The sequence below is a fragment of the Toxorhynchites rutilus genome, chromosome 1 (assembly GCF_029784135.1).
Source record: "Toxorhynchites rutilus septentrionalis strain SRP chromosome 1, ASM2978413v1, whole genome shotgun sequence".
Classification (NCBI taxonomy): Eukaryota; Metazoa; Arthropoda; class Insecta; order Diptera; family Culicidae; genus Toxorhynchites; species Toxorhynchites rutilus.
In genome coordinates, this window is record NC_073744.1 from 78,129,490 (window position 1) to 78,156,359 (window position 26,870).

The following is a 26,870-nucleotide window of genomic DNA, read 5'->3' on the forward strand; positions in this document are numbered from 1 at the left end:
TATGATTCCGTGTGTTATCGTACTCAGCTCGTAGATTTCTATATCGTCTGATATAGAAAATCGTCAAAGTATAGACTGTAATGGCCTCTACTCCGATACGATGTAAATTTTCCGAAACATTTTTTCAGCATCGGCTACCAACATGTTCTGTTTTGTTCGGGAACGAAGAATAATTGATCGTAAGTCCTCCTGAATGACTGGTCCCGATAATAATGCATCATTTAAAAATATGCCTGAAGAAGTGGGACAATTTTTCTTCATCACCTTACCCGTGTAGCTCAATAGCGTTATGGGCAATACTATATGGCTGAATGGGTCATGAAAACATTTAAGCTCTTGCCACATTGATTTTAAGTTGTTCACGTTGTTTGGCTTGTTTCAATCTGATTGTAAAATACTATACAGTGGTTCAACAGATTTATGATGGTATTCGCGAATTTTCAACGTTCAGTGTTTGTTTCTTGAATCAAAACTCATATTTATGAAAATAGAATAAGATAAACATTCAATGAAAAAATCAAACTTATTGTCACTATTATAAAAAAGTCGGTTTAATTTTTTATTTTACTAATTCATAAAAAAAACCATAATTCATAAATCTTGAAGCAGTCACTCAGAGTTGTTCAGTTTGAGCAGTGATCTGTTTTCATATATGTGACCTGTTATGTCAACAATTTTTTTGATCGAAAATCCATTCATATACAAAAGAAAATATAGCTTTCATTGCAATCAGCAGAATCGACACACGGTAAAGCTTGACTACCCAGCAATCAATGATAATAACTGTCTTATGCAAATTAGTACCGGACCATGCATTTACCCATACGTTTAGCAGCACACCTCGCATTATTCTTTAACTCTGCAAACAATTAACAGTGATACGAAAATAATTACGCCTTGTGCGTCACGCACTCAGAACAGCATTATATCAAAGTGAACACAAACAACCGGTGTGAGTGCTTGCGGTCAGTTGCGCACTGTCCACAGTGAATGAACAGATGATGTAAACAAAAAGCCACTCAAATTTTGAGTGCCTCATAGGTGTGATTCGAGAGCGCAAAACGAGCAGAGAGAATGTTATATACATTTCATGAAATCAACAAAGAGAGAGAACGACAATGATTCACGGTCGGCAAAGTTGCCATTCGAGTTTAGACATTCTACTGCGTTTGATCAGTTTTATGACTTTATTTGTTACCATCAAACATCCTCTTTGTACAATATTTATCACTCAGCCCCTAAGTCCATTCCTTTCCAAGCCTGGCACCACTGCTCCGATGTGCAACGACGTGCACATAATTAATGCAACGCGCTTACGCTCTCTGGCGCGGAACAGGATCTCTCTCAGTTCGGCCGTATAATAGCGAACGTTGCGCTTAAGCTAAGCGTAGTTTGTTATAAGATTTTGACGCGTACAGCTTTTAGGGAGAATTTCAAAGTATCATCATTTCCATTCATAACAGAGTATAGTGCAAACCTCCGTGATAAGCCCCAGCGAACGACGACAGTTCGAGTTACAGCTGATAAGTGACACGCTGGTCCGTTGACTGTGATAACCGATCGACGATCGAAAGTGTATTCGTACCCAAATTAATAATCTTCTGGAATATTCAGCCGGTCATGAGGAACCTTCTGATCAATCAGGTGAGCAAAGAAGATTCACCGTCGTATTTTTAGCCGGCTTAGTTCATGGAGCTCAACCTAGCGCGCACGTCGGGCGCTTCTCATTGGTTCTACCGCTTGGTTCAGGCAATAAACACTGATGGCGATTTTCTGGTGGTTTACAGCTTTCGCCAAACTGTCCGGGAAGGAATGGAACTGTTATTAGTGGGTGAGAAACATTTCCTCGTTTTCCATTGCGACCAGCATGATCAACAGCTTGTTACGTACGGCCGCTATTTTTAGTTTGTCGTCGTTTTTGGCTGTGTGGATCTACAGCGGCTTTTGAAATTTTGCACACCTTGGGCCGGTATGTTTACGTGAATGGTTGGGCTGAGCGATTTCGTGTAGTGGTACAGTTAATAAGGTCAAAAATGACAATCGAAAATTGCTTTCGATTGGTTCCACAACCCAGAACGTTTCGAATGCCTGCTTGATAACACTAGGACTCAGCAACATGGACAAACGGCACGAACGAAAAATAAAATTATAGATGTGATAAGGTATCGCGAAGTGAAAAATGTGTTTGAATGACAAACAAAGATTAATAACACTATGCTACAAGTTATAACTTGAGTTTGGATGTTAACGTTGATGGAATCAGGATGGTTCTCTCGTGGAAAATTTCGCCTCACAGTATACACGGGTATTTAATTTGCAATTAGTCATCCGCACTAATAATATTTTTCAGATTGCTTTATTCAGTGGTGCCGAAAAAATGTACTCGCAATGAATCAGTGATATTTCGATAAATAATCGGGTGATGATATTCTGCATTAATGAATCCTCAACGATGTGTTTCGTCAAGCTCATTCCACGCTGCTAAAATTTATTGCCAAGCTGGGATTTATATTCTGTAATCGGCCAAAAAAGGAAAATGTATATACAGGTCGGACTCGATTATATACAGACTCGATTATATACAATTTTAGACTCGATTATATATATTTTGAATTTTTTTTTTTTTACTTTTCAAAAATGACTTATTTCAAGAAAAGATGTAACCTTTTAACTTTTAAGTGAAATTTGAGTGGTAATTCTAATTATAATGCGCTAAGAATCGTGATTTTTGAACATTTTGTTTGAATTTTCACCAGGAATTATTTATATTGATACTGTAGCTTTAATTTGATTGATAAAAACAATAAAGTTCAATATGAATTTTTAGGATAAAATTTTAAAAAAACAGTAAAAAATTCCTAACTTTCAAGTTTCTACTTCTAAAATGTTATTTAAATCCACTAATTTAGATGTTCCACTGTTATATCCTGTACTAAATTTTCTCATCTTTTAAACGGGAGCAACATAATCGTCTTCCGTAGCGTACTTTTGAATGTAGAACCAGTTCAAGGCAACAGAGTCTGTTGGGGTTCACAAATTGTTAGGAATAATTTGGACGGCAACTCTCCTATTCCTTGCTGCGTACACCGTTTGATTCTTCCAACATAGAAATGAATAACACTCAATACATAGCACTCTTCTCCATAAATTTATTACACAGTTTCATGTTCTTCATATAACATTCCACAACATATACAATTTATTTACAATACATTTATCTCATTAATCACGCTCATTTGGGCTCATTTCATCACGGATTTGGGATACTTAGGTCCAACTAAACTACAATGATAGCTGCTCGTTTCAAAACATATATGTTTCGTTCTTCGTCGACGGGAATGACGTCATCTCTCTTCTCTCCGTTTGGAACTTAATTATTATAGCGATCTCTTGTTTACATTCTACTAATTTCACGGAATATCGATGCGAAAAGGAGAGTAACTATCTCCTGTCCAAGGTTGCCTCTAAATGATATTTCCAGATATTCTCACCCACCTAGAAATAGCGGCGATTTCTGAAAAATAGAATATCCTCTTCGACCATGTAGGACGGATTGGTGATTGGTTATGGTTTCTGAAATTGGGTTGTTCCTTATCCTTTCCTCCTGTTAATTCTGGCAAAAAAAAAACATTTTTTTTTTCGACCGGGTCAGACCGGCGTAGCGAACCTGCGGCCGTTTTCAAGGTCACAACTCGCACTGTCCTATTCTTTCCCGGATGTACCTCTTCGAGGAGGAGGCATATTATTTCTTTTATTATGAAAAGTTTGACAATTTGAACGGATATCGGTGGTTTTCAGTGTTTTGAGTGTCCTTAAAGTTGGCACAAATACTCTCTCTGCCATCTTTTCCAAAAATTTTTGCAAATTTTGTTGAATAAGCTGCCACTAACGCAGCCGATTGGTTCGAATCTCTAGCAAAATTGGTTCTGGCAATTCTTGTAATGAAGAGCCGATAAGAATATGCGCAGGAGTTAGTGACTGCAAATCGGATGGGCCGTTTGGAAGGGTAGTATAGATCTGAAATTCAGACAAGCTTCCACCTAGTCTAGCAAAGTTTTCATGTCTTCTATACAAACGGGATTTTCTCCAATTACCCTCAATAAATGATCGCGATCGTTGATCGCACTGCTGCCTCCCAAAGTCCTTCAAAAGGCGGATCGCTTGATGGATGGTGTGTAGAAGAAGAATAAACTACAAACTGGCTCAACTCTACGGCGATCCCAGCATACAGAAAATCGTCAATGCTGGACGAGTGCGATGGGCAGGCCATGTGGCAAGATTACCGGACAGCAGCTCTGCAAAGATGGTGTTCGCATCGAATCCGGTAGGAACAAGAAGCAGAGGAGCCCATCAAGCGATGTGATTGGACCAGGTGGAGCAGGATTTGACAAGAATCGGTACAGCCGTGAGTTGGAGAACTGCAGCCATGGATCGGGCTTATTGGTGAAAAGTTGTGAATCAGATCTAGTCTCTCAATGGGATGTTGTCATTGTAAATAAATGAAAAAAAAACCAATGAACGACCAAGGGGCTGTCCACATACCACGTGGACAACTTAAGGGGGGTAGGGGTTACAAAAATGTCCACGCTTGTCCACGGGGAGGGGGGAGAGTGTATAGACAGTGTCCATGTGAACCCTTAAAAAAATACTTTTCAAAAAGATCATCTACATTTGTAAATGAGATAATTATGTTCTGTATTTTGAAAAAATCAAATTTTCAGCCCACCATGAGTACTTCGTATTTGTTAATGAAAGGATTGAGTAGTCGAGAGACTTACCCGGTCGAACATTTGCATTTATTGCCCTCTAGAACCATCATATTCCAAATTTGGTTCGATTTGCTTGATTAGTTCTCGAGTTAAGTGAACTCTATGGAGTGTCGAAGCACCATAGAAACAGATCGTGCTCTCTGAAACCTCTACATGACAAATTTAATTCCGTTTGCTCGATTAGTGTTTTATTTGAAGTGCAGCGTCCCTTAAAGAGGGGGAAGGAGTGTCGAATCACAATAAGAACATTTCTTGCCCCCTAAAACCTTCACATGCCAAATTTGGTTCCGTTTGTTTGCTTAGTTCTTGAGTTATTGTGTTTCATTTGTAAGATAGACCCCCCCCCCCCTCACCTTAGGGAACGCTTAGAGAAGGGGGAGAAATGTCGTACCACAGTAAAAACATTTCTTGCCTCCTAAAACCCCTACATGTCAGATTTGGTTCCGTTTGCTTGATTAGTTCTTGAGTTATGCAGAAATTTGTGTATCATTTGTATGTCAGATTTTGCGACGTGCACTCATCTCTGTTCGCATTCCGTAATTTTCGAAAGATTGTGAACCAGAATTGATATTCATTAATTTTAAAAACAATTATTTACGTTCTTGTGAGATTTCAGTATTCTGATGAAAATATATAAACAGTTTATATAAAATAAACTCAATTTTTAAGTGAGCTTTCTTTGATTTTATTTAGTATTTTCTTAAATTATCATTGGAATATTATTTTATTTTCCAAAGTTTATGTTAAAGACTCTGTTTTGATCAGATAGTTTGCTCTAGAGTAATGACGCTTTTAAAAATTAGGTTGAGTCGCATTATAGGGGAATTGTTATTTGGGAAGTTTCCAGTGTATATATAATTTTTTGAAAAAATCTGGCCAGCAACCGTTTGATTTGGTGCGTTATTACTTCATAGCCATCTGCAGGTTTGTTAAATTGAGTTCTGTATTGTTTTTAAATCTGTATTTCTGTTTTTTGGCACAAAAAAGTTGTACATAAAGTTTGTATTAAAAACGGACGGAAAAAAATGAAAAGAAAGGTTTATTTTAATATTGAATTCATTTTTCTTATTTATGGGTTATTAAAGTCGTATCAATACATCAAAATAAATTATTAATTGAATTATGTTTATTCATGGTTTTGTTTGACTTTGCCTTCGAATTTTCCATCAATTTCATCCTTGATGCTTCTCCTTGAGCCGATACATAATTCTTCGCTTCTTAAATAGAGTCAACCGATCATTTTAGGAGTTAACCGATTTCTGGACTTTGTTTTGTTGGCATTGTAAAGCGAAAATATTTGCTCAACACACACTGATGAATGCAAAGTTATCAAAAAGTGTCTTGCAAACGACCTCAGCAATGGATACAAAAAATTCCGATCACGTCTTTTGACATCCAACAGCTGGGACCAAGTTATATCTAAGTCACTCGATTTTTGCTTCATAAGATTCGTCTTGAGTAGCTTGAATTCGTTATCCAAGCCTTATGTATTACCAGCTTCAACGTACACAATATGTTTAATAAACAATATTCAAATCATGGAACACATAACGCAATCTGTTGAACGTTGATAACATTATAAAGGTAAAGGTTTCACCTTTCAAAAACAGCCAACTTTATGTAAATCGGTTGACAGGTTGAAAAATTACACGCTTTTTAATGACAGTATGTTTTGTGCTTGTGTCGTAAAAATACAATGGAACAAAGAGCAAATATTAAATTTTGTTTTTTGGTTTTGAGAACAGAAAATAGTCGCATGGTGATAGATCAGGAGAATACTGACTGTAATCGATGACACAAACCTGTTTTTTCATCAAAAATTCACGAACTTACGAAAAAGTCAAAACAAAAAGTCGAAACAAAATTTAATATTTGCTCTTCGTTCCATCGTATTTTTATTATACAAGTACAAAACATATTGTCATTAAAAAGCACATAACTTTTTAACCTGTCGACCGATTTACATAAAGTTGGCTGCGTGTGAAAGGTGAGACCTTTACCTTTCTAATATTATCCACGTTCAACAGATGGCGTTACGTGTTCCATGATTTAACACTTTCGTCGCCCCGTCACCCAGATATGGGTGACACTTTCCTCGTTCAAATTGAATAAGTTTTTTATAAGGAATTAGATAAAATAGGCACCTAAACGTAACTATGAGATGTGTAAAAAAATAATAAAATCATAATCATATTATTGTAATGTTCATAGTATACTTTTTATTAATTTATAATACGGATGGTTTGTACTACAGTTTTTTGCGAAACCCATATAATATGTCTTTGGCATGTATTATTATTGTCAATTCGTCTTCAAATTAATAAAAATATTATTAGATCATGTAAAAGTTGTCTACAAGCTAAGTTTGACCTTCATTCAATATTTTATTCGAATGTTGGGCCTTGCAAGAAACTCAAAAACGTCGCGTTGGGCGACGAACGTGTTATATAAAAAGTCCCCTTATTAATTGAACATACTGTGTATTGGGGAAATTGGCGCTTAAAATCATTAGGGTTTAGTAGCTTGGCATATCAAGGCCGAAGTTTTGATAACCGGATTTTGCTTAAGAATTGCCTCCACCGAAAACCACCTCGTTGCTGATGGTCAAGAATCTTCAACGGTTGATTGATAGCAAAAAATAGTAAAGTCATTGTTTCTCATGCGCTCTACTATTTCATCATGTTGAGTTATGGCAACGACAGATTAAATTGCAGAAGCTGCTTTCGTTCTGCCAAATGGATTTTTTTTTAAATCTGTATTATATATTATCTGTATTATAGTGATTTTCAACTCATTTGGCTGGTTCGTCACTTTTTACTTCCATTTTTGGAAGAATGTCGGGAGTGAGAATTGAACTCGTGACCTTTAGCGTGAGAGGCATGGATGTTACCACTACGCCAGATCGCCTCCAATTTAAATCTGTGAATTCTTTATCTTTGCTGAAAATCTGTATTTCTGTGTATACAGATTTTGTATTTGAAATTTGGCAAAAATATGTACACTACAGAATATTCTATACATGTGGCAAATCTGGTCATCTGAACGAAGCGTATGAGCGATGTTTTGATACCAAAAAATCAAGACAACATAAATTTAGATTGTAAATTTGTAAATCACTCTACGGGCAATGTTAGTTTAAATAAAATCAATGAATATAAAACAATCGCGACTACCAATGAAGTTGAATTGCTCTATTTTTATATAAAAGAGATCTCGCGATTTAAGGTTATAATCAGAATAAAACTATATAATTTACAGACCACGAAAACATAGCACGGTTGCTTTGCTTCAAAAGAAGAATTGCCCCGCTGATTCGGAGGTTGTCCGATGTGATGATGCATTATGAGCTCTTTGGAAGTCATTTAAACACTTTTCACTCGACGTAAATGTAACGAAAAATTAAGAAATTTCAAATGCACATTACGCAGAATCGTTCTTATGTTATAACAATTCGTCTGAAAAGTTCATAAAGTTGACGTCTAGATGGCGCCTGACTATAACAAAGCACCATCTTTCAATAGATGCGTATCAAAATCTGACAGCAATCGGTCGATTGGTTCGTGAGTTACAGCATTGAGAGTGAAGCAACTTTTGTTATTGTGAAAAAATGAAAAAATGACAAATCAATGAAAATGATGGCAAAATTGCATGCATTGGACTTCGAATTGCTTCCGCATCCACCGTATTCTCCAGATCTGGCCCCCAGCGACTATTTTCTGTTCGCAGACCTGAAGAGAATGCTCTCTGGCAAGAAATTCAAGACTGATGATAAAGTGATTACCGAAACTGAGGCCTATTTTGGAAAACCCGAAAGAGTACTATAAAAATGGTACCGAAAAGTTGCGAGATCGCTATAACCGCTGTATCGCCCTCGAAGGCAATTATGTTGAATAATAAAATTCAATTTTGAAAAAAAAAGAATAGTTTTACTGTGTTACCTTATAAACTTTTCAAAACTGTTATGTTATAATATAACCCATTAGATGGCAAATTTATCCAGATATTTTTTCACGTGAGGTATCTACAGTGGAAGTAGTAAAACAAATGAGCAATTGAACAAACAAAAGAGGTATGTTTTGCGTGCGAATGCGTTGTTCAGATACTACGTCTATCTTGCGGTTATATCACAGATATAACCCACTTCTAGTTTTCCGATAAAATTAATGAGTGGTCTTACTATTTGATGCTCAATTTGGGTACTGAGAGATACTGGAAAGCCAATTTTTCCTGAAATACTTTTATAATATTGAAATGTTATAAATGTTTTCGAACACAGGACGCGATAGCTGCCTCATTGTCCGATATTTAATGATTACCCTTAAGGTAATCAACTATTAAAAACAGACAGAATGAAAACAACGCCTTCGAGCTACGCAAGCGTGCAGAGGAGAAATAATACTTTCACATGTCACCAGACATATTTATGATGAATCAAGTCAAACCCTATTTAACAAATGAATACTTTAAGCTGTGTTTTTGTATAGCTATATTCACTATTACAAAATGTTAATAAATTGAATTGAATCAGATTGACAAAACACTTGCTACAAATGATGAAAGTAGCCTTATGTCGAAGGCGCAATCCGATTGTTGTTCCAATCGGCACAGAAACCGAAGGACACTAAAAGCAAAGTGACAAAACACTTACGCCAGCTCTTTCAGCACGCGCATAACGCCACATAACAATCATAAAAGCATCAATCCCAAATAAGGGCAATAAATATAAACCAATTTGGAATAGATGTACCGGAAAGCATGTCTATACATACGGTTACTATCAACGGCGGCGGTGGTATTGTCTCAATCGCAAACCTCAAGAATCGAATAACCGAATAACCGCTTCTCGCTCGATAGACCACATTCAACCGTCAATCTGACGCTCACCTGGGCATTCCTCTACGCCCATAGATGGCAGGTTTCCCTAGAAGGCAACCGCTTCACAGCCTGACCCCGCTTCGTCTCTGCATGCACGCTCCCAGCAATCGGAGCTAGCCCTAGCACACTGACCAGTCAACCAAGAAGCTCTGATGCCACCGGTCGCCTAATTGGACTTTCAAATTAGCTACGCTCAACACTGCTAGTTGAACGGCGTCCGCTCACCCTCACTTTCCACCCAGTAGAACTGCTGTTTAATTGTTGAGGAACCAAAAAACCCATCTCATCACCGTCCAGGGTCCATGCTGTCCATAACGCTTCGTTAGCAGCAATCAGGTTGTTTTGCTGCTGCGAGCGCGAACGTATTCCTACACGGTTTCGAATCTGAAAAATGGGAAACTAAACTCGACCAGTGAGCTGTTTGGTTTTGGGGTTAGGTTGTACACGGCTCACATTATGTAGAAACGCCGGCACTTGTGAGTGGGCGCCGTGAATTTGTAGGACGAACTTGACATGAAAATTTGAAACAAGAAAAAGTTGTAACCGATTCCATCTAAATATGAAGAAATCGGCTTTAATTGATGCTCATCTCCCACAGTGACATTTTTAATTATGAGTCCAAGGTTTCGTTCGGGCCCACAAAAACAAGAACTAGCGAAAGTCAGCTACGCCGAATCACCTGCGCAAACGATGCCAAATGCACTTTCTGCGTTCATGACTCAAAAAGTCGCGCTGGCAATTGCCGACCTATGCGCCATCACGTGAATATAAATCATTTGTGATTTCTCGTCTTCTCATGCCATCATCCGGCGACGCTTGCTTCGGATGCACTCTTCTCAACGGTGGCCACTCCACTCAAATGATGCAACGCGAAAGTATGCGATTTTTCTTCTTTGTCAGTTCCGGTGGTTTCGTGAGAAAATTGAGAATGAAAATGAATGAATACGTTCTAAAAATAACTTCGCTCGCTCATCTCCATCGCGGAGGAGAAATCTGCCATAGACGGGGGAACACGACTTGAAGAGGAAAACGTTAAGCGAAACAACAATGACTAACGGGAAAACGGTAGGTAACGAAAAACAGGGAAATATGCCTTTCTCAGACTGATGGCCAAATAATGATCTTCATTCTTTTGTGTCTCGTGAGAGCAGCATCTGTAATCGCGAATGATTGGCATTGGGGCGCAATAGCTTGGGAATTCGAGCAATTTCGCTGCGACGCTATTGATCTGCTCTGAAAATGCTGATGACACATTAAACAGATGCTCGAATCGAAAAATTGCAAAAATCAAATATTCGATTATCAAAAATAGCGTATAATTATATGAATATGAATATGAATATGAATCTTTTTCCTTCTCAAATCTCTTCTCCAGATACTGGAAGATGGCTACGCCGTCCTCGATGACTTCCTCACTCCGGAAGAGGTCACCGAACTGCTCGAGGCAGGTCAGAACCTCCACAAAGACGCCCCGAAGGAGGAACGCAAAGTATTTAGCACCGTTAACGCCACATCAACCCAAAGCAAGGATCGCTACTTCCTCGAGAGCGGTGACAAAGTTCGATACTTTTTCGAGGAGGGTGCCATCGGTGAGAACGGTGAACTCCAGGTGGACCCGTCGGTTGCGCTGAACAAAGTGGGTCATGCGCTGCACATCGATCATCCAACCTTTTCCGCGATCACCTGCTCTAACCGGGTGAAGGAGGTGTGCTGGCAGCTGGGATTCCAGAAGCCAGCCGTCGCTCAGAGTATGTACATTTTCAAAAATCCCGGCGTCGGTGGAGAGGTTAAATCGCATCAGGATGCGACCTATTTGTACACTGAGCCAACTTCAACGATCGGATTCTGGATACCGCTGGAGGATGCGACACTTCAGAATGGTTGCCTGCATTTCATCAAAGGCTCCCACCGAAGTGGGGTCCATAGGAGGTGAGTTCGGATGCTACTTATAGGAATAGATAAACCACGTGTGATAGATTGTAATGATTATACCGACAGAAAGTTGATACATAAATGAACTGCAGCCTAGTTAACGCAGGCCCTGTAAAAAAAGTCCAGTTGAAGTAGGCCCAGTTATCGAACGACTACTGTACAGTGGCTTTTCGAGTTCGTAGTTGTAGTTCTACCATAGTTGAATGTTTAGGTCCAACTTATCAGTCGCCATTTGTTTCCTTATGTCAATGTACGCATTGCTCTGAGTATTTTTCGCGAATGCTATCGCGGTGGTCTTTTTCGCAGTTGACACACACTCGGTCACAAGCGATTATATTTTGTTTCACCTGCACCATTATTTCACATTTCTTAACCATATCAATCTGCCTTTGGCAACACATGGAAACAACAACAATGTGTTCGTGAGATCAAAAAATTCAGAAGTAATCTCGACCAGACGGCATGAAAATCGCTGTGCATGTTAGATCGATAGCTCCGGTGCTATCGATCTAACATGCACAGCGTTCTCCGGTGGAAACATGCTTTGGATCGCTTGAACTTGCAGGTCCACAGTGGAATTTTTTTTAAATAGTTCTGAAATGAACTGAAAACTTAACTTCTTGGGTAATGGCAAAAAAATTATAAGGCAGGAACGAAATATGAACACACGCCTTGTATTTTGTGTGTGTCAACACAGTGTCAACAAATTGGGATGAAATCGAGGATTTAAGTTTCGCCAAGACAATGGCCCAGAGCTCAAGACATATGAAGTTCGCAAATGGTTACATTACAATTACTCAAAAGTTATTGATATTCCTCCACAATCTTCCGACATCAATCCCAGTAAAAAACTAAGGAAGTTATATGTGAAGGAAATTTAGAAACCATCAAATTTCTAAAAATAACGATTTTAAAACCCACCTAATGAGAAAATTGAAAAATATACCTTCCGAATACACCAAAAAACTCGTAGATAAAGCTAAAGACAGCCAAAGACAGTTGCAATGAACAAGGGATACCATAATAATGATGGAATTAGGAAATTGACCCAATTGACCATTGAGATTTCATCTAGCGTACGATTATGAGTTTGAGTCAATTTTCATACATTAGCAAATATATTCGCCATTTTTAGAGAAATAAAAACCATTATTCTGAAAACAGATAGCAAACCTTTTGACTCTCATATGACACTATAATTTTATCTAAGTAGAATGTTCCAAAAGCTTGTTTTCGACTTTCAAAAGAACTGAAAAGAGATCTGCATGATGGAGTACGATTACGGATTTGAGTCACTGTATGTAATGGCTACCATACGATTTCCATGGGAGAATATCTGACATTTCATTCGTTCATGTTGACTTCACGGTGACGGTACGTTGCATGTGTAGCTTAGATGTTTCACTTAAGATGTTTCGTGATGCTGTCAATTTGGAGAGAGGTACTGATGTTGTAGGACGGGATTGACACGAGGGCGATGGCAATCGCTTGCCGGAGGTATTCCAGCGCCTGACGGGTACTTCACCACCTCTTGTATCAAAACTGTAGACCCTCATTGTTCTCTTCAATCGGAAAGTGATATGATCCAAAAGACTGAGGTTGTTCTCCGGCTTAAAATGAGTTGAGTTCGAAGAAGTTCTTTCTTCAGTCTTTCACCTCTGTCGGCTACATAGAATGTATTCCAGAGTTGAATGTTGATCGCGTTAGCAGTATTACATGTATTTTCATCTCGTCCTGCTATGGTTGCGGAGTGCTTCGAAAGTCCTCAAATCACAGGAAAATTGATAGCTCCTATGAGATGCTTTCTAAAAGCAGGTGTCTTCAGCAAAATTGATCCTATGATCCCTGTTTATAACGGAATGACAATGGTTTAGTACATAATATCACCACTAGGGCACATAGTGGTCAAGAAAAATCAAAACGAAAAAAAATCACAACTTCTCAGAAATGATTTTTAGAAACATTGTGTCTTATCCAAAGTCGATCCTATGATACCTGACCTTAATGGGATGACAATAGTTAAGTTCACTAAGGCACAAAGTGATAAAAAATAATCAAATCAAGGTAAAACCTTTTCGAAATATGGTGTCTTCTGAAAAGTTGGATTTATGATCCCTGGTCAAAACGAGGTGATCAAAGCTTAGGTCATGATATCACTGCTATGGCACACAGTGGTCAGAAAACAAATCAAAATGTGGAAAAATAAACTCCCCAGGAATACCTAGAAACATTGTATCGACAACAAAGTTGATTCTATAATTCCTGGGCATAACGGGTAAACAATAGCTTTGTTCAAAAAATTAACTCAAGAGGAGCGCTGATGTAAAATTTGGAAAAACTTAAGTCATAGTAACTCTGTACATGCGATTCAAACCTTATGAGATCTATCTCACAGCCAGATGACACTTCTGTGAGAATTACTGAAGAACCACTCAATTAAATACCGGTCGAATACTGTGTTTGACGAAGCCGTTTGAGAGTGCGGTTGCGCATCATATCATTTTTTTTTTCTTATTTTGAAAGACGTTATGTGTTTCCTACTACGTTTTTGTACGTATGAGAAAATTTCAATTACGATTCTAGGTGAATAGGCCTAGCTCATTTCATACATGTACCTACTATTTCAATAATGATTTAAGCAAATTTGGCCAACAAAACACGTATAAATCTATCTCTTCTAGCGTGATATGGGCGAGTGACCACTTTGCCCCCACAGGTGACCACTTTTCCTCCTCACTAAAAAAATGTTCGATTTTTCTAGTGAGGTTCTAATAATAAAAAATGTACTATTTCCAATTTGCTTAATAAAAACCGCTTACTATCTTCAACTACAATAAGTTGAGCTACAATATTCTTCGAAGAACGGGAAATGGGCATGTTCCTTAGGGTGACCACATTCCCCCCAGTTTCCCTATCTTAAACTTAATTCAAACATCGACCAACATATGACCGATCGGTGGGAGAAGGAATCAAAAGATAGATATGATATATTGCATCGATTATGCGATATAACAGTGTTCCTGACTAAGCAAACTCTTGTTTTCGGAAACACAGGGACGACGAATCTTCGTCCTATATGGGACATTTTTCTACAGCTAGTAGAACTACTGACAACTTACTCGTTAAGGGTTTAGGTGCATACATTCTGTCAAATATATACCGGGAATTTGAATTTAGAAAAATGCTTTATTTATCATCTAAATTTATATTATCGCCTCCTGAAGTCATACACTTTTGTCCAACGAAAGTATCCAATCACCAAAACACTTTTTATAGCTGTATACAGAAATTGCCTTCGGTTCACGCAGCAAATTCGTTTTTATGTCCTCAATGCTGTAAAAGCGGGTCCCTTCTTCTTCTTCTTCAATGGCACTAACGTTCCTAGAGGAACTTCGCCGTCTCAACGTAGTATTACTTGCGTCATTTTTATTAGTACTTAGTTGAGATTTCTATGCCAAATAACACGCCTTGAATGCATTCTGAGTGGCAAGCTCTAGAATACGCGTGATCACAGTGCAAGTCGGAGGAAATTTCTTTGACGAAAAATTCCCCCGACCAGAACGGGAATCGAACCCGAACACCCGGCATGTTAGTTATGACGCTAACCACTCGGCCAAGGGAGCACCAGCGAAGCGGGTCCCACGAAGCGATAATTTCATTTTCGGAAATAGCAAAAAGTCTCACCCATGTCTCGTTGGATGAACGTGGGATCAGAATTTTATAGTTCAAACATATCTTAGACCACTTAATTGAGATGAAATTTTTGAAGAAAATTGAGCTCCTTTGGTACAAGTCAAGCTGCGGGTTTTCTCATGCCCAAAACATCAACCAAAATATGACGAACGGTCTCGTGAGAGATATTTATCTCGCGGGTTAGTTCTCTCAAATTTAAATGACGATTTCCGAGCACCATTCCTTTTATTTTGTCGGTGTTTTTTTGAAGAGATTATTATTATTTTATTGTCGTCAATCAAAATTGTAGACCAATACATTCTTAATACTACTTAAAACTACTTACTTAAAACTAAAAAAAAAATGTAAAGAGAGCTGGCTGGATAATTTATCCGTTTAATTCAAAAGACGATTTAAACAACAATTTTTTTATTTATTTATTTATTTATTTATTTCGTCAAACCAGCGTAGACTAAATATGCTGCCCAAATATTACAGTGAAATTTAACTATATCTTATTCTATTCAAATAGTCTTTGAGCATTGACCTTGACATGGTTACATCAATTATTTCACTGTGTTCGTTACAGAGGCTCATCATACGATTAATAGGACTATATTTAGCATAATTCATATGGAGGGAGATGATATGAAGACCAGCCTAGTTTACGAAGTGCATATAATAGAAATTGTGTTTGTACAGATTCAATTCTGTCTTCGTGTGAAGTTATGTAGGGGGACCATACAATACTACAGTATTCGAGAATTGATCTGACGTATGTTATATCCAATGTTTTTATTGTGTACGGATCGTGGAAATGGTAACTAAAGCGTTTGATGAAGCTCAATATATTATTTGCTCTATGGATGATTGTATTATAATGGTCAACGAAGGTTAGTTTTGAATCTAAGACCACGCCTAAGTCTCTTACTCGTTGGCATCTACTGATGGGTTGATTTCCCAGCTTAACACCATTGTTCAATGGTGTTCTTCTTCTCGTAAAAGTCATCAAAGTGCATTTCCTAACATTAGCTGTAATAAACTCTTAGTGCACCAATTATAAACTATGTTAACTTCGTTTTGGAATGTTTGAGAGTTCATTCTTCATTCTTTATTTTCATGTACAGCTTCATATCATCTGCGTAGATAAGTGCCTTAACACTAAAAAAGAAAAACGCAAACGTCATTAACAAATAAAATGAACAAAAGTGGCCCCAAATGAGAGCCTTGAGGAACTCCGGATGTAACAAATATTGGTTTTGAAATTTTCCCATTAAACCTTACTATTTGCGTGCGGTCAGTCAAATATGATTCTAGCCATTTCAATAGCTTGACTTCTATCCCTATTTTTTGAAGTTTAAGAAGCAGTAATGGTATATCAACACGATCAAAAGCCTTACTAAAGTCAGTGTATAGAGCTTCAACTTGATTACCATTGTCCATTGCATTCAAAGTTAATGTGACAAATTCCAGAAAAATTGTTGTTGTTGACCGTCCTTTGAAAAAACCGTGTTGCTTATTCGTAATTCGTGTCTTTAGTTGTTGAAAATGTTTTTGGTTTATTATGGCTTCAAAGAGTTTTGGAATGCAAGAAATAATTGCAACTCCACGATAATTTCTTACATCGGATCTATCACCGGATTTAAATATAGGTACAAGAAAAGAGTTTTTCCATATTTTTGGGAACCTTTCTGATTCCAAGGCTTATTGAAAAGCCATAAAAGTGGATGAGTTAATTCAGATGCCAAATTTTTTATAAAAACCGGTGGAATTCCGTCAGGACCTGGCCCTTTTGAGGCATCAAGATTATTAAATGCGTCAAAAATTTTAATGTAAGTTAGTTTTCTGATTCCAGCATCACATGGAAATTCTGGAAGAAATGCAAAGAAGTCATGATCTCGGCCCTCCTCAGCTGTTTCAATATAAACTTCTTGAAAAAATGTTGCAAAGAGTTTGAAAATTTTTTCTGGGTCATTCCCCATGGTATCGTCAAGGTGCATGCGTGATGGAAAACCATTGCTTTTTAATTTTGTTTTTATGTAATTAAAGAAACTTTTCGGGGTAGACGTTATGTCCGACTCTGTTTTTAAGTTGTAATCTTCAAAAGCGATTTTAACAGTTGAGTTGAGCTGTTCGCAAATGTTCAGATATTTTTCGAAATTAGCGTCAGATTTGTATTTCTTATAAATTTTATGTGCCTTCTGTTTTTTTATTTTTTAGATGCTTTATGTTTTGATTAAATCCAATCGGATACTTTATGTTTATATTTCTTCTTTTTCGTCTAGTATGTATCTCCTCCTCTATAATTTCATTGATCATCGAGTAAAACAGTCGTCACTGCTACTTCAATGTTTTCCACACTTCTAAATATATCCTGCCAATTGATATAGTTAAGCTTACACCTAATTGATTGGTAAATTGATGGTCGGCCTTGACTTGGAAAATCGTTACTTTCTTCTCGGCCCTCTTTGACCATTCTTATACCATTCATACACCCGCGTTTTCAACATGGTTGAGTCTCCAAATACATTCTGCAACACTTTCAGCATTCCGGCACATAAACATTTTTGTTTGCAACAATCAATATTACACAATATCTTCGACCAATAGAATTATCTGTATCAAAAATCGCCGTAAACAAACTAAATAACAGATCGCACTCAAAATTAACCATTAACGGGTACAACTTTAAAAAACAAAAATGTTTAAAACATTACAAAATTCCGGTATAGAGCAATTCCAAACGAAATCGACAAATGACGAAACATGAGTATTTTTGATTCGGATGAAAGTTTGTATTCCGTTTGGGTTAGAGGAAATATGAGTTTTCCACAGCATTTGGGAATTTTTTGACTCAAGTTTAACTTTTGAAAAGGTCGTATCGATTTTAGTAAGAGATATAATTGATAATTCATATCTCAAAAACTATGAGGCGTACCGAAATAGTCTCTTATGGCGGGTTTGCATTAGGGAGATCTTTAGCTATAGGTGGATTTATTCGTCTGAAAATAGATGTAAACGGGCGAGAATATTTTCAACGATTTTTTATGAATTTTCGAAACTTGGATTTTTTGTATGTTAACGATCGCTACGCTACACCACTGACAGGAAGACAGAGGGTGCAAAATTGTTTGTTCGAAAACAGATGAAATAACTACTAGACTATCCAGCTCTCCAAGCTAATATAACAATTCGGCTGAAAAGCTTATAAGGTAACACAGCAGTTCGAAGTCTAACTCAAGCAATAACACAAAAAAAAAATCGGATTTTCCATCTTTTTCACAATAACAAAAGATGCTTTATTCTTACTGCTGTAACTCACGAACCAATCGACCGATTTCTTCCAAATTTTGACACGTATCCATTGAAAGATGGTGCTTTGTGATAGTCAAGTTGATTTTTGCGAGAGGCACCATCTAGACGTCAACCTTATGAACTTTTCAGTCGAACTGTTAGTTATCTAGATTCAAATTGATCGAATTGGTAGTTCAATCCGCGTTGACGGCATTGAGCTTCATATTACGAAATGGGAGAGTAGGCATGACAATATGAGTTTGCAGAAGAATTGAACACACTTTTAAAATAAAAATTATGAATGAAAACTGTTTTTTTTTTAATTCGTTTATTTTTACAGGCTCAGTTACTTAAGTTTAAAGGAGCCGAATTCTTAAATATATTTTTAAAACTATATATATATAGAAACAATTTTCTTACATCTATGGTTAGTAAGGTGGAAAACCGATTACTCGCGGTGTACTTGAGTTTAGAAGGGTGACATATTTTTAGGAGAAGGATGGGATATAAGGAAATTGTAACAATGTTGATGAGCACTCAATTCTTAAATCTATTCGTATATCTATAGTTTATTTACATTTCAACTTATTCTACTATTTGTAGCAAGGGGACGAATTACCCGCAAAGGAAGGAAAGGAGGGTATAAAGATGTAGGGACAATCACACACGAAGATCTATAGCTTTAAGGAAAACATATATATGGGATATGTAATCAAGGTCTAACCGAGCCAACACATCTCTCACCGGCACATTGGGCTGTCTTCCTCGGGCCCGAAGGGAGTTTTCTAAATTCGATCTGGCGACCAGATACACCTCGCACGACCAAACAATGTGCTCGATGTCGTGATAACCTTGGCCACAAACGCAGAGATTGCTGCTGGCAAGATTGAAACGAAAGAGTAGTGCATCTAACGAACAGTGTTTGGACATGAGTCGGGAGAAGGTGCGGATAAAGTCCCGACTCAAGTCTAGACTTTTGAACCACGGTTTGAGGCTAACCTTAGGGATAATCGAGTGAAACCACCGGCCCAATTCATCTTCATTCCACTTGCGTTGCCAGTTAGCGATGGTATTTTTGCGAACTAAAGAATAAAATTCATTGAAGGCGATTTGACGCTGATAAATATCGCCTTCAATTACACCTACCTTTGCCAATGAGTCAGCCCTCTCATTACCCGGAATTGAGCAATGTGAAGGGACCCAGACAGAGGTAATGACATAACAGCGTCTGGATAAAGCACTCCAAATTTCTCGTATTCTCTCAAGGAAGTATGGCGAGTGCTTTTCCGGCCTCACTGAACGGATAGCTTTGACAGAGCTAAGACTATCCGTTACAATGTAATAGTGTTCAACAGGTCGTGAGGCGACGCTGTCCAGCGCCCAGTATATCGCTGCCAATTCAGCAATATATACCGAGCAAGGATTCTGAAGACTGTGTGAGGTGCTAAAAAATACGTTGAACACTCCAAATCCTGTGGACTCATTCATAGAGGACCCATCAGTAAAGTATATATTATCACAATTGATACGCCCATACTTTGCATTGAAGATTGTAGGAACGAACCCCAATCTAAGATAATTTGGATTTTCATGGATTTTCTCCTTCATGAACAGATCGAAATGTACAGAGGAATTGATGTAGTCAGGAAAACAAACACGGTTGGGAATATACGAAGAAGGAACAACCTGCATAGAGGTGAATTCATGATATGAATTCATGAATCCAGAATGAAAATTTAGCTCGATCAATTGCTCAAAATTTCCGATCACCAATGGATTCATAACCTTACACCGGATGAGGAACCGAAGAGATAATAAATTGAAGCGATCTTTTAGTGGGAGTAGGCCTGCCAAAACCTCGAGACTCATGGTATGCGTTGAGGGCATACATCCCAACGCAATACGGAGACAAAGATACTGAATTCGCTCGAGTTTAATGAGGTGTGTTTTGGCCAGTCTTCCGAAAAACACTTACACATGTCCACGCGATGTGAAAATTCCATGTTTTTGTTTGAATTCGAACATGATTCTCGCTAGTGTTGAGTGTCTATCCCCAACACGAACAATGATACACAAACATAGACATGTGAAAACAAACACGATGTTTATAATTCAAGAACATCATGTACAAACATATCACCCGATGTCGCAGTATTCATTGCTTTCGTTTCGTTTCTTTTCATGCACGGAAAGAAATTATTCATCCCAAAACATTTCTTCGTAGAATACTTTTTCACAGAAATGAACTTGAAATTTAGTTCGCATTTCAAAAATTGCACGAACTAAGAGGCTATAAGTTCATGCACCAAAATATATATTTTTATTAAGGCTCATATGGCGTCAGCCTAGCGGGGCCGGGAGTTCAATATTTTGACAATGTTTGCTTACAGCTATGTTAGTAATATGTAACCGATTACTCGCGGTTGGCTCGAGGTTAGTATTACAAGTGTTCTCATAATTGGGATGTTGCAGTCTTCAGTGCTCTGTACGTGTGCCCGACATGGGATACTTCCTATTGGGATGCAGCTGACCGTTAATCAGCAACGCCCCCCTAGTCTGCACCCCATATCTAGCGTTGTGCGTCTTTTTCGACTCGAGGAATCCAGAATAGAATGATCACTAACCGGCGCAATCATCAGCTCGTGTAGAGTTGTCATGAGCGGTACAACCTTTGGCTCTTGTTGAATGATCAGTGGACTGCACAACCTTCGGCCCGTGTATCTGTAAAGAGTGTGTGTATGTATTGCCGCGACTAAGTAAAAGTTTATAGACGGTTCATACACATTTTGCAAGTCTGATTAAATAATCCTTGGTTTCGTCCAAAGAAAACATTCTCTGAATAGAAAGAAGCTTTCTATTTTTTTTTGCATGCATGTTGGCAATTAAAGTCTGGGGAGCCGACTGCATAGCGGGCGACGTCGTACAAATGCTGACCAAAAAAATAAATACCCAAAAATTAGTTTTAGATGCAACCTGTGAACAGCAGCGTGGACATGTTTATTCCGGACGCAGTGTTTTTTGTGAAACATGGAAGACTGGTTTTGGCAGCTGATTGAAAACAGAAACTGCCATACTCCATCACTGAGAGAATAGTTGTTCGATACAACATTATAAGATCTTCTGGGTGGGCTCCCCACCAGGTGCCGGTAATTGTACGGAGAAAGTTTATTCTTTGTTGGCATTTTTTACTCAGATACCTAATATGGGCCCCCCAAGTACATTTGGAGTCGAACCAGACCCCAAGATACTTGAATGACATAGCATGAGTGATCGGTTTACCCAAAAGTTGAAGCTTTGGTTTTGCTGGTCTATGCTTCCTAGAAAAAACCACCATCTCTGTTTTCTCCGTGGAGAATTCGATCCCTAGCCCAATGGCCCAGGTTGAAAAATTGTTCAAAGTATCTTGTAAGGGTCCATGCAGGTCGGATTCGTTTGATCCTACGACAGACACCACTCCATCATCTGCAAGTTGTCTTAGGCTGCAATTTTGTGTAAGGCAATTGTCGATGTCGCTTACATAGAAGTTGTACAAAAGGGGGCTTAAACATGAGCCCTGGGGGAGGCCCATGTAAGAGACCCGACTTACTGCCGAATCTCCGTGAGAAAAGTTCAAATGTTTCTCACAAAGCAAGTTATATAACATATTATTCAATAGAGGCGGCAGACCCCGAGAGTGTAATTTGTCTGACAAAACCTCTATTGAAACAGAATCAAAGGCCCCCTTTATGTCCAAGAATACTGAAGCCATTTGTTTTTTTTCGGCGTAAGCCATTTGAATTTCTGAAGATAGCAACGCAAGACAATCATTCGTCCCATTGTCCCTGCGGAACCAATATTGTGTATCTGAGAGTAGGCCATTCGTTTCAACCCATCGATCAAGGCGAAACAAGATCATTTTCTCCAACAATTTCCGTATACAAGACATCATTGCTATTGGGCGGTACGAATTGAAGTCGGACGCGGGTTTTCCGGGTTTTTGAATAGCTATAACTCGTACTTGTCTCCAATCATCTGGAACAATATAATAAGTTCAACAAGCGATGTTTCGCCACATCAGGAAGATTTTTCAGCAAGTTGAACTTAATTCTATCCGATCCTGGAGCAGAATTGTTACATGAAAGGAGAGCAAGAGAGAATTCTACCATCGAAAACTCGGAATCAAGATCGCACCTATCTTGTGGTATATCTCGAACAATTTTTTGCACAGGAGCGGAATCAGGACAAACCTTCCGTACAAAATTCAAAATTCATCGATGTGAATATTCTTCGCTTTCATTCGTTGAAGAGCGATTTCTCATGTTTCGAGCCACTTTCCATAATTTTTTCATTGACGTTTCTCGTGACAAACCTCCCACGAAATTTCGCCAATAAGCACGTTTTTTTCCCTTTGATCAAGTTTTTAAATTGATTTTCAAGGTCCAAATACGTCTGAAAAATTTCAGGGGTTCCACGTTTCCGAAAAGCTTTAAATGCATTCGATTTTTCTACATAAAGCTTGGAACATATGCTATCCCACCATAGATTGGGAGGCCTTCGACGAATAGTGGAACCTGGGATGGGTTTGGTTTGAGCGCGAACCGCGCTGTCATAGATCAAACGAGAAAGGAAGTTATACTCCTCCAATGGAGGTAAACCATCTCTGGAATTGATGGCTAGAGCAATCGCGTCCGTATATTTTTTCCAGTCAATGTGTCTTGTGAGGTCATATGCCATGTTTATAGATTCAGAAGAATTCGACCCAATGGGGATGGAAATCTTGATTGGCAAGTGATCACTACCGTTGGGGTCCTGGATTACATTCCACTTGCAATCTAACGATAGTGAATTCGAGCAAAGCGAGATGACAAGAGCACTTGGGTTAGCAGGAGGTTTAGGCACACGTGTTGTTTCCCCAGTGTTCAAAACGGTCATATTGAAGTTGTTACAAAGGTCATATATCAACAATGAACGATTGTCGTCGTACTGTTCCCCCCAGGCAGTTCCATGAGAGTTGAAGTCTCCCAAGATCAATCGTGGCTCAGGAAGGAGTGAGCACATGTCATCAAGTTGTTTGCGGCTAACCGCAGCTCTCGGAGGCCAATACAAGCTGACAATACAGAGGTCTTTGCCTCTGATGTTTGCATGACAAGCAACAGCTTCGATCCCTCCAATAGGTGGAAGGTCAATTCGAAAAAATGAGTGGCACTTATTGATCTCCAAAAGCACCCCTCCGTATCTATCATCACGGTCCAAGCGTATAATATTAAAATCGTGGAAAGAGATATCATCTCGCGAAGAAAGCCAAGTTTCGGACAGAGCAAAAACATCACAATTGAACTTATGAATTAAAAATTTGAATGTATCCAATTTAGGGATAAGACTACGACAATTCCACTGAAAAACAGTGATATCTCCGACCTCTATATCTAAATTAGACATCAAGAGAGATAATCATTGCAAGGAGGGGCCATGTTTGCATCAATTGCTGTAAAATTGTCTTTAATACTGGAAGCATTGAGATGACAAGGGTTCTGATGGAGTCGGAAACATTAAAACACTTGAAGATTTGATCCAAAAGGTCAGACAACTTTATAAATCCCGATTGGGAAGTTGAGCTGGACGGAAAAACAGGGACAGTTGGGGTTTTTGATATCCCCTCGAGTGCTTGGTCGTTCGAAGGTGAACTCTTCCAACGGAAGCCAGGAGGAACCTGATTTTGCTTGTCCGCTGCACTCGATTTTTTAGGCAAGCTAACTGGGGGTATCACCGGGGGGACTTGTTCTTGAACTTTGGGAGTGGTCACATTTTTGCGCCGGGGATTCCCTTTGAAAATAAACGGTGTGCCCCCGCTAGCTGTGTCCGCTTCCATTTCATCAACTGGCAACGTGGAAAAGATATTGTGTGTTGAGATTGGTTGTTGTTGTTGTTGGGCCAGTGGAGAAGCGCCCTTTAAAATTTCCGCAAAAGTGCGCTTCGAGCGTTCCTTTAAAGAGCGCTTCTGTTTCTCCCAGCGACTCTTGTAAGTTTCACAAGCTGAGAGCGCGTGTGGGGATCCTCCGCAATATGGACACTTATGCTCAGTCGCACTGCAGGATTTCCCCTCATGTTGCTCTCCGCAAGTGGCACAGCGCTCCTTGTTGGCACAATAATCTGAAGTGTGACCAACTGACTTGCATTTGTTGCAAGTCATGGGCTTTGGCACGAAGAGTCGCACAGGTAGTCTCAATTTGTCCACCATAACGTAGTCAGGGAGGGCGGCACCAGCAAAGGTGACTCGAAACGAGTCTGACGGCGTAAATTTAGTTTGGTCCCCATCATGGGAGAGTTTCCCGAGTTGGCGACAGTCCAAGATCTTTACTTCCATTGAGGGAAGCTTCTTGAACTTGCCTTTTCCTTCTTTTTTTATTTGTTCGCTCGTCAGACCCGTTTCAGTTATCACCCCCTCAATTTCTACGTTATGGGAGGGTATAAATGTTCTATATTCGAGAGTGAAGTGTTGGTCAGCAACAATCTCGTTTGCGTGTTTCCGTTCATTCACGACAACCCGCAATTTGTTCGGTCTAACCCTGCGAATTTCAGATACAGAAGGGTATCTGGCCAGATCTTTCATGATCTGAATCACGTTAAGGCTTTTTCCTTTTGGTTTTGGCCGGAGGAAAACAACCCACGGGCCAGTTCCAGGTGCATCTTCTGGATAAACTCTGAAGAATTATCTTCTTTTTGAGGGACTCGTTTATGTTTTTTCCCAGATCTTGAATGGGATTCATTATCGGAGATCTCCATCTCTGGAGATCCTCCACTATTCTCCATTTTACAAATTTTTTTGTCTTATTTCTAATCTTAATATAAAAGTTGTTCCGATACTGCCTCTACTGCCCTAACCAGGGAGAGACAGAGGCTACGCGCTATGGATCAACACAATAGCGCAAGAATAGCTCACATGGTCACGTGATGATAATTCCCGTTAACGACAGCCACACGATGGCGATCCCGTTATGCCAATGTTCAACAGCCGCCAAGGGCTGCAAGCTGTAAGAGCGCTGCTTCCTTTGTTCCACTTCACAAAAGGTCAATTCGAAAGCGGACAGCAATGACCTTCACTCGTACACTATACCAATCGCACAATAGTAAAAGTGGCAACGCACAATAACGACACTTGAAAACTGTTTGTCCCAAATCAAATTAGTACTCTATGTAAATGAAAATCACTTTTCCTTGCAAGTAGTCAAAAAATATCATACAAAAAACGTTTCTAAAGATAATTTTATATTATAATGGTAAGTTTTGGTGAGAATATCTTAAAATTCATATAAAATAGTTTAAATTAGGGTCAGAACAACGTACTTCTGGTAGGTAAATAACGCCAGGAAAAAAATTTCATACAAATTTTAGCAATTTAAAATTGCCTTAGTGCCGACTCATCTGATAGAGAATAGTTGGCCTCATACAAACTAATGTCGTATTCAGATGTTGACAGTATTTCGCCGTCAACGCGAATACATATTGGGAATTTATTGAAGCGGCATTGAGAACAATTCTCGACTGGTTCCTCTCAGTTCGAGAATTTTCTTCAATGCCACGGAATAATTGTGTTCTTTACTGATTTAACTTAGCAATATATGTTCTCGTTACATTGATTGCATGCTTCTGTGAAAATAAAAAGGTTATCTTTAACATAAATCGTTGTGTCCGAACATTTGTGGAGGAAAAGAGGGATAGTTAATTATACTGCCAGTTTCTTACGGGTGTGTTGTTTTTATCTGTTCTCGCAATATTTGGAGTGATTTGTAACGCGTAATGAGAGATGTGTGTTTTTATGAACAACCTGAACATTTCAAGAAGACATAACATCACAATACCTAATAACCTAATAGCTAATACCCAATAACACTGTTTACCATTCCAGATACATTCGCAATCCGGATGAATCCTCGGACGAACTGCTGATCTACGACCGGCCAGCCCCTCTGTATCCGCAGTCAAATTTCACAGCAGTGCCGGTGTCGGCGGGCTCTCTGGTACTCATCCACAGCCAGGCGGTGCACCGAAGCGATGCCAATCGCTCGGATCGCAGTCGACACGCGTACACCTTCCACGTGATCGAGACCGAGAACTGTGAGTACGCCAAGGACAACTGGCTGCAGCCACCCGAGGATAGACCATTTCCGGTGTTATACGAAAGAGACTGAAGCGTGTAGTATAAGGCAAATGTCGTGCGTGAGCGGACTCGGGTCGGAAGAGGAGGAGAGCAAAAAAATGTGCCATAGTTGATGATTATTTTTACATTTTTCCCCATGTATTTTAATATGCAAATATATGTATCTCTATCAAGTTATTAGTTTATTCAAT

At 38.9% G+C, this 26,870-nt stretch overlaps 1 protein-coding gene across 1 annotated transcript; it reads left to right on the forward strand.

Annotated features, from left to right (window-relative positions):
• The first annotated feature begins 1,377 nt into the window (after positions 1-1,377).
• LOC129777060 (phytanoyl-CoA dioxygenase domain-containing protein 1 homolog) lies at positions 1,378-26,852 on the forward strand. The gene is made up of 3 exons (XM_055783120.1): positions 1,378-1,644; positions 11,020-11,573; positions 26,428-26,852. Exons 1-3 carry the CDS (start codon positions 1,621-1,623, stop codon positions 26,708-26,710), a joined length of 861 nt encoding a protein of 286 aa, XP_055639095.1. The 5' UTR covers positions 1,378-1,620; the 3' UTR covers positions 26,711-26,852.
• The last annotated feature ends 18 nt before the right edge of the window (positions 26,853-26,870 follow it).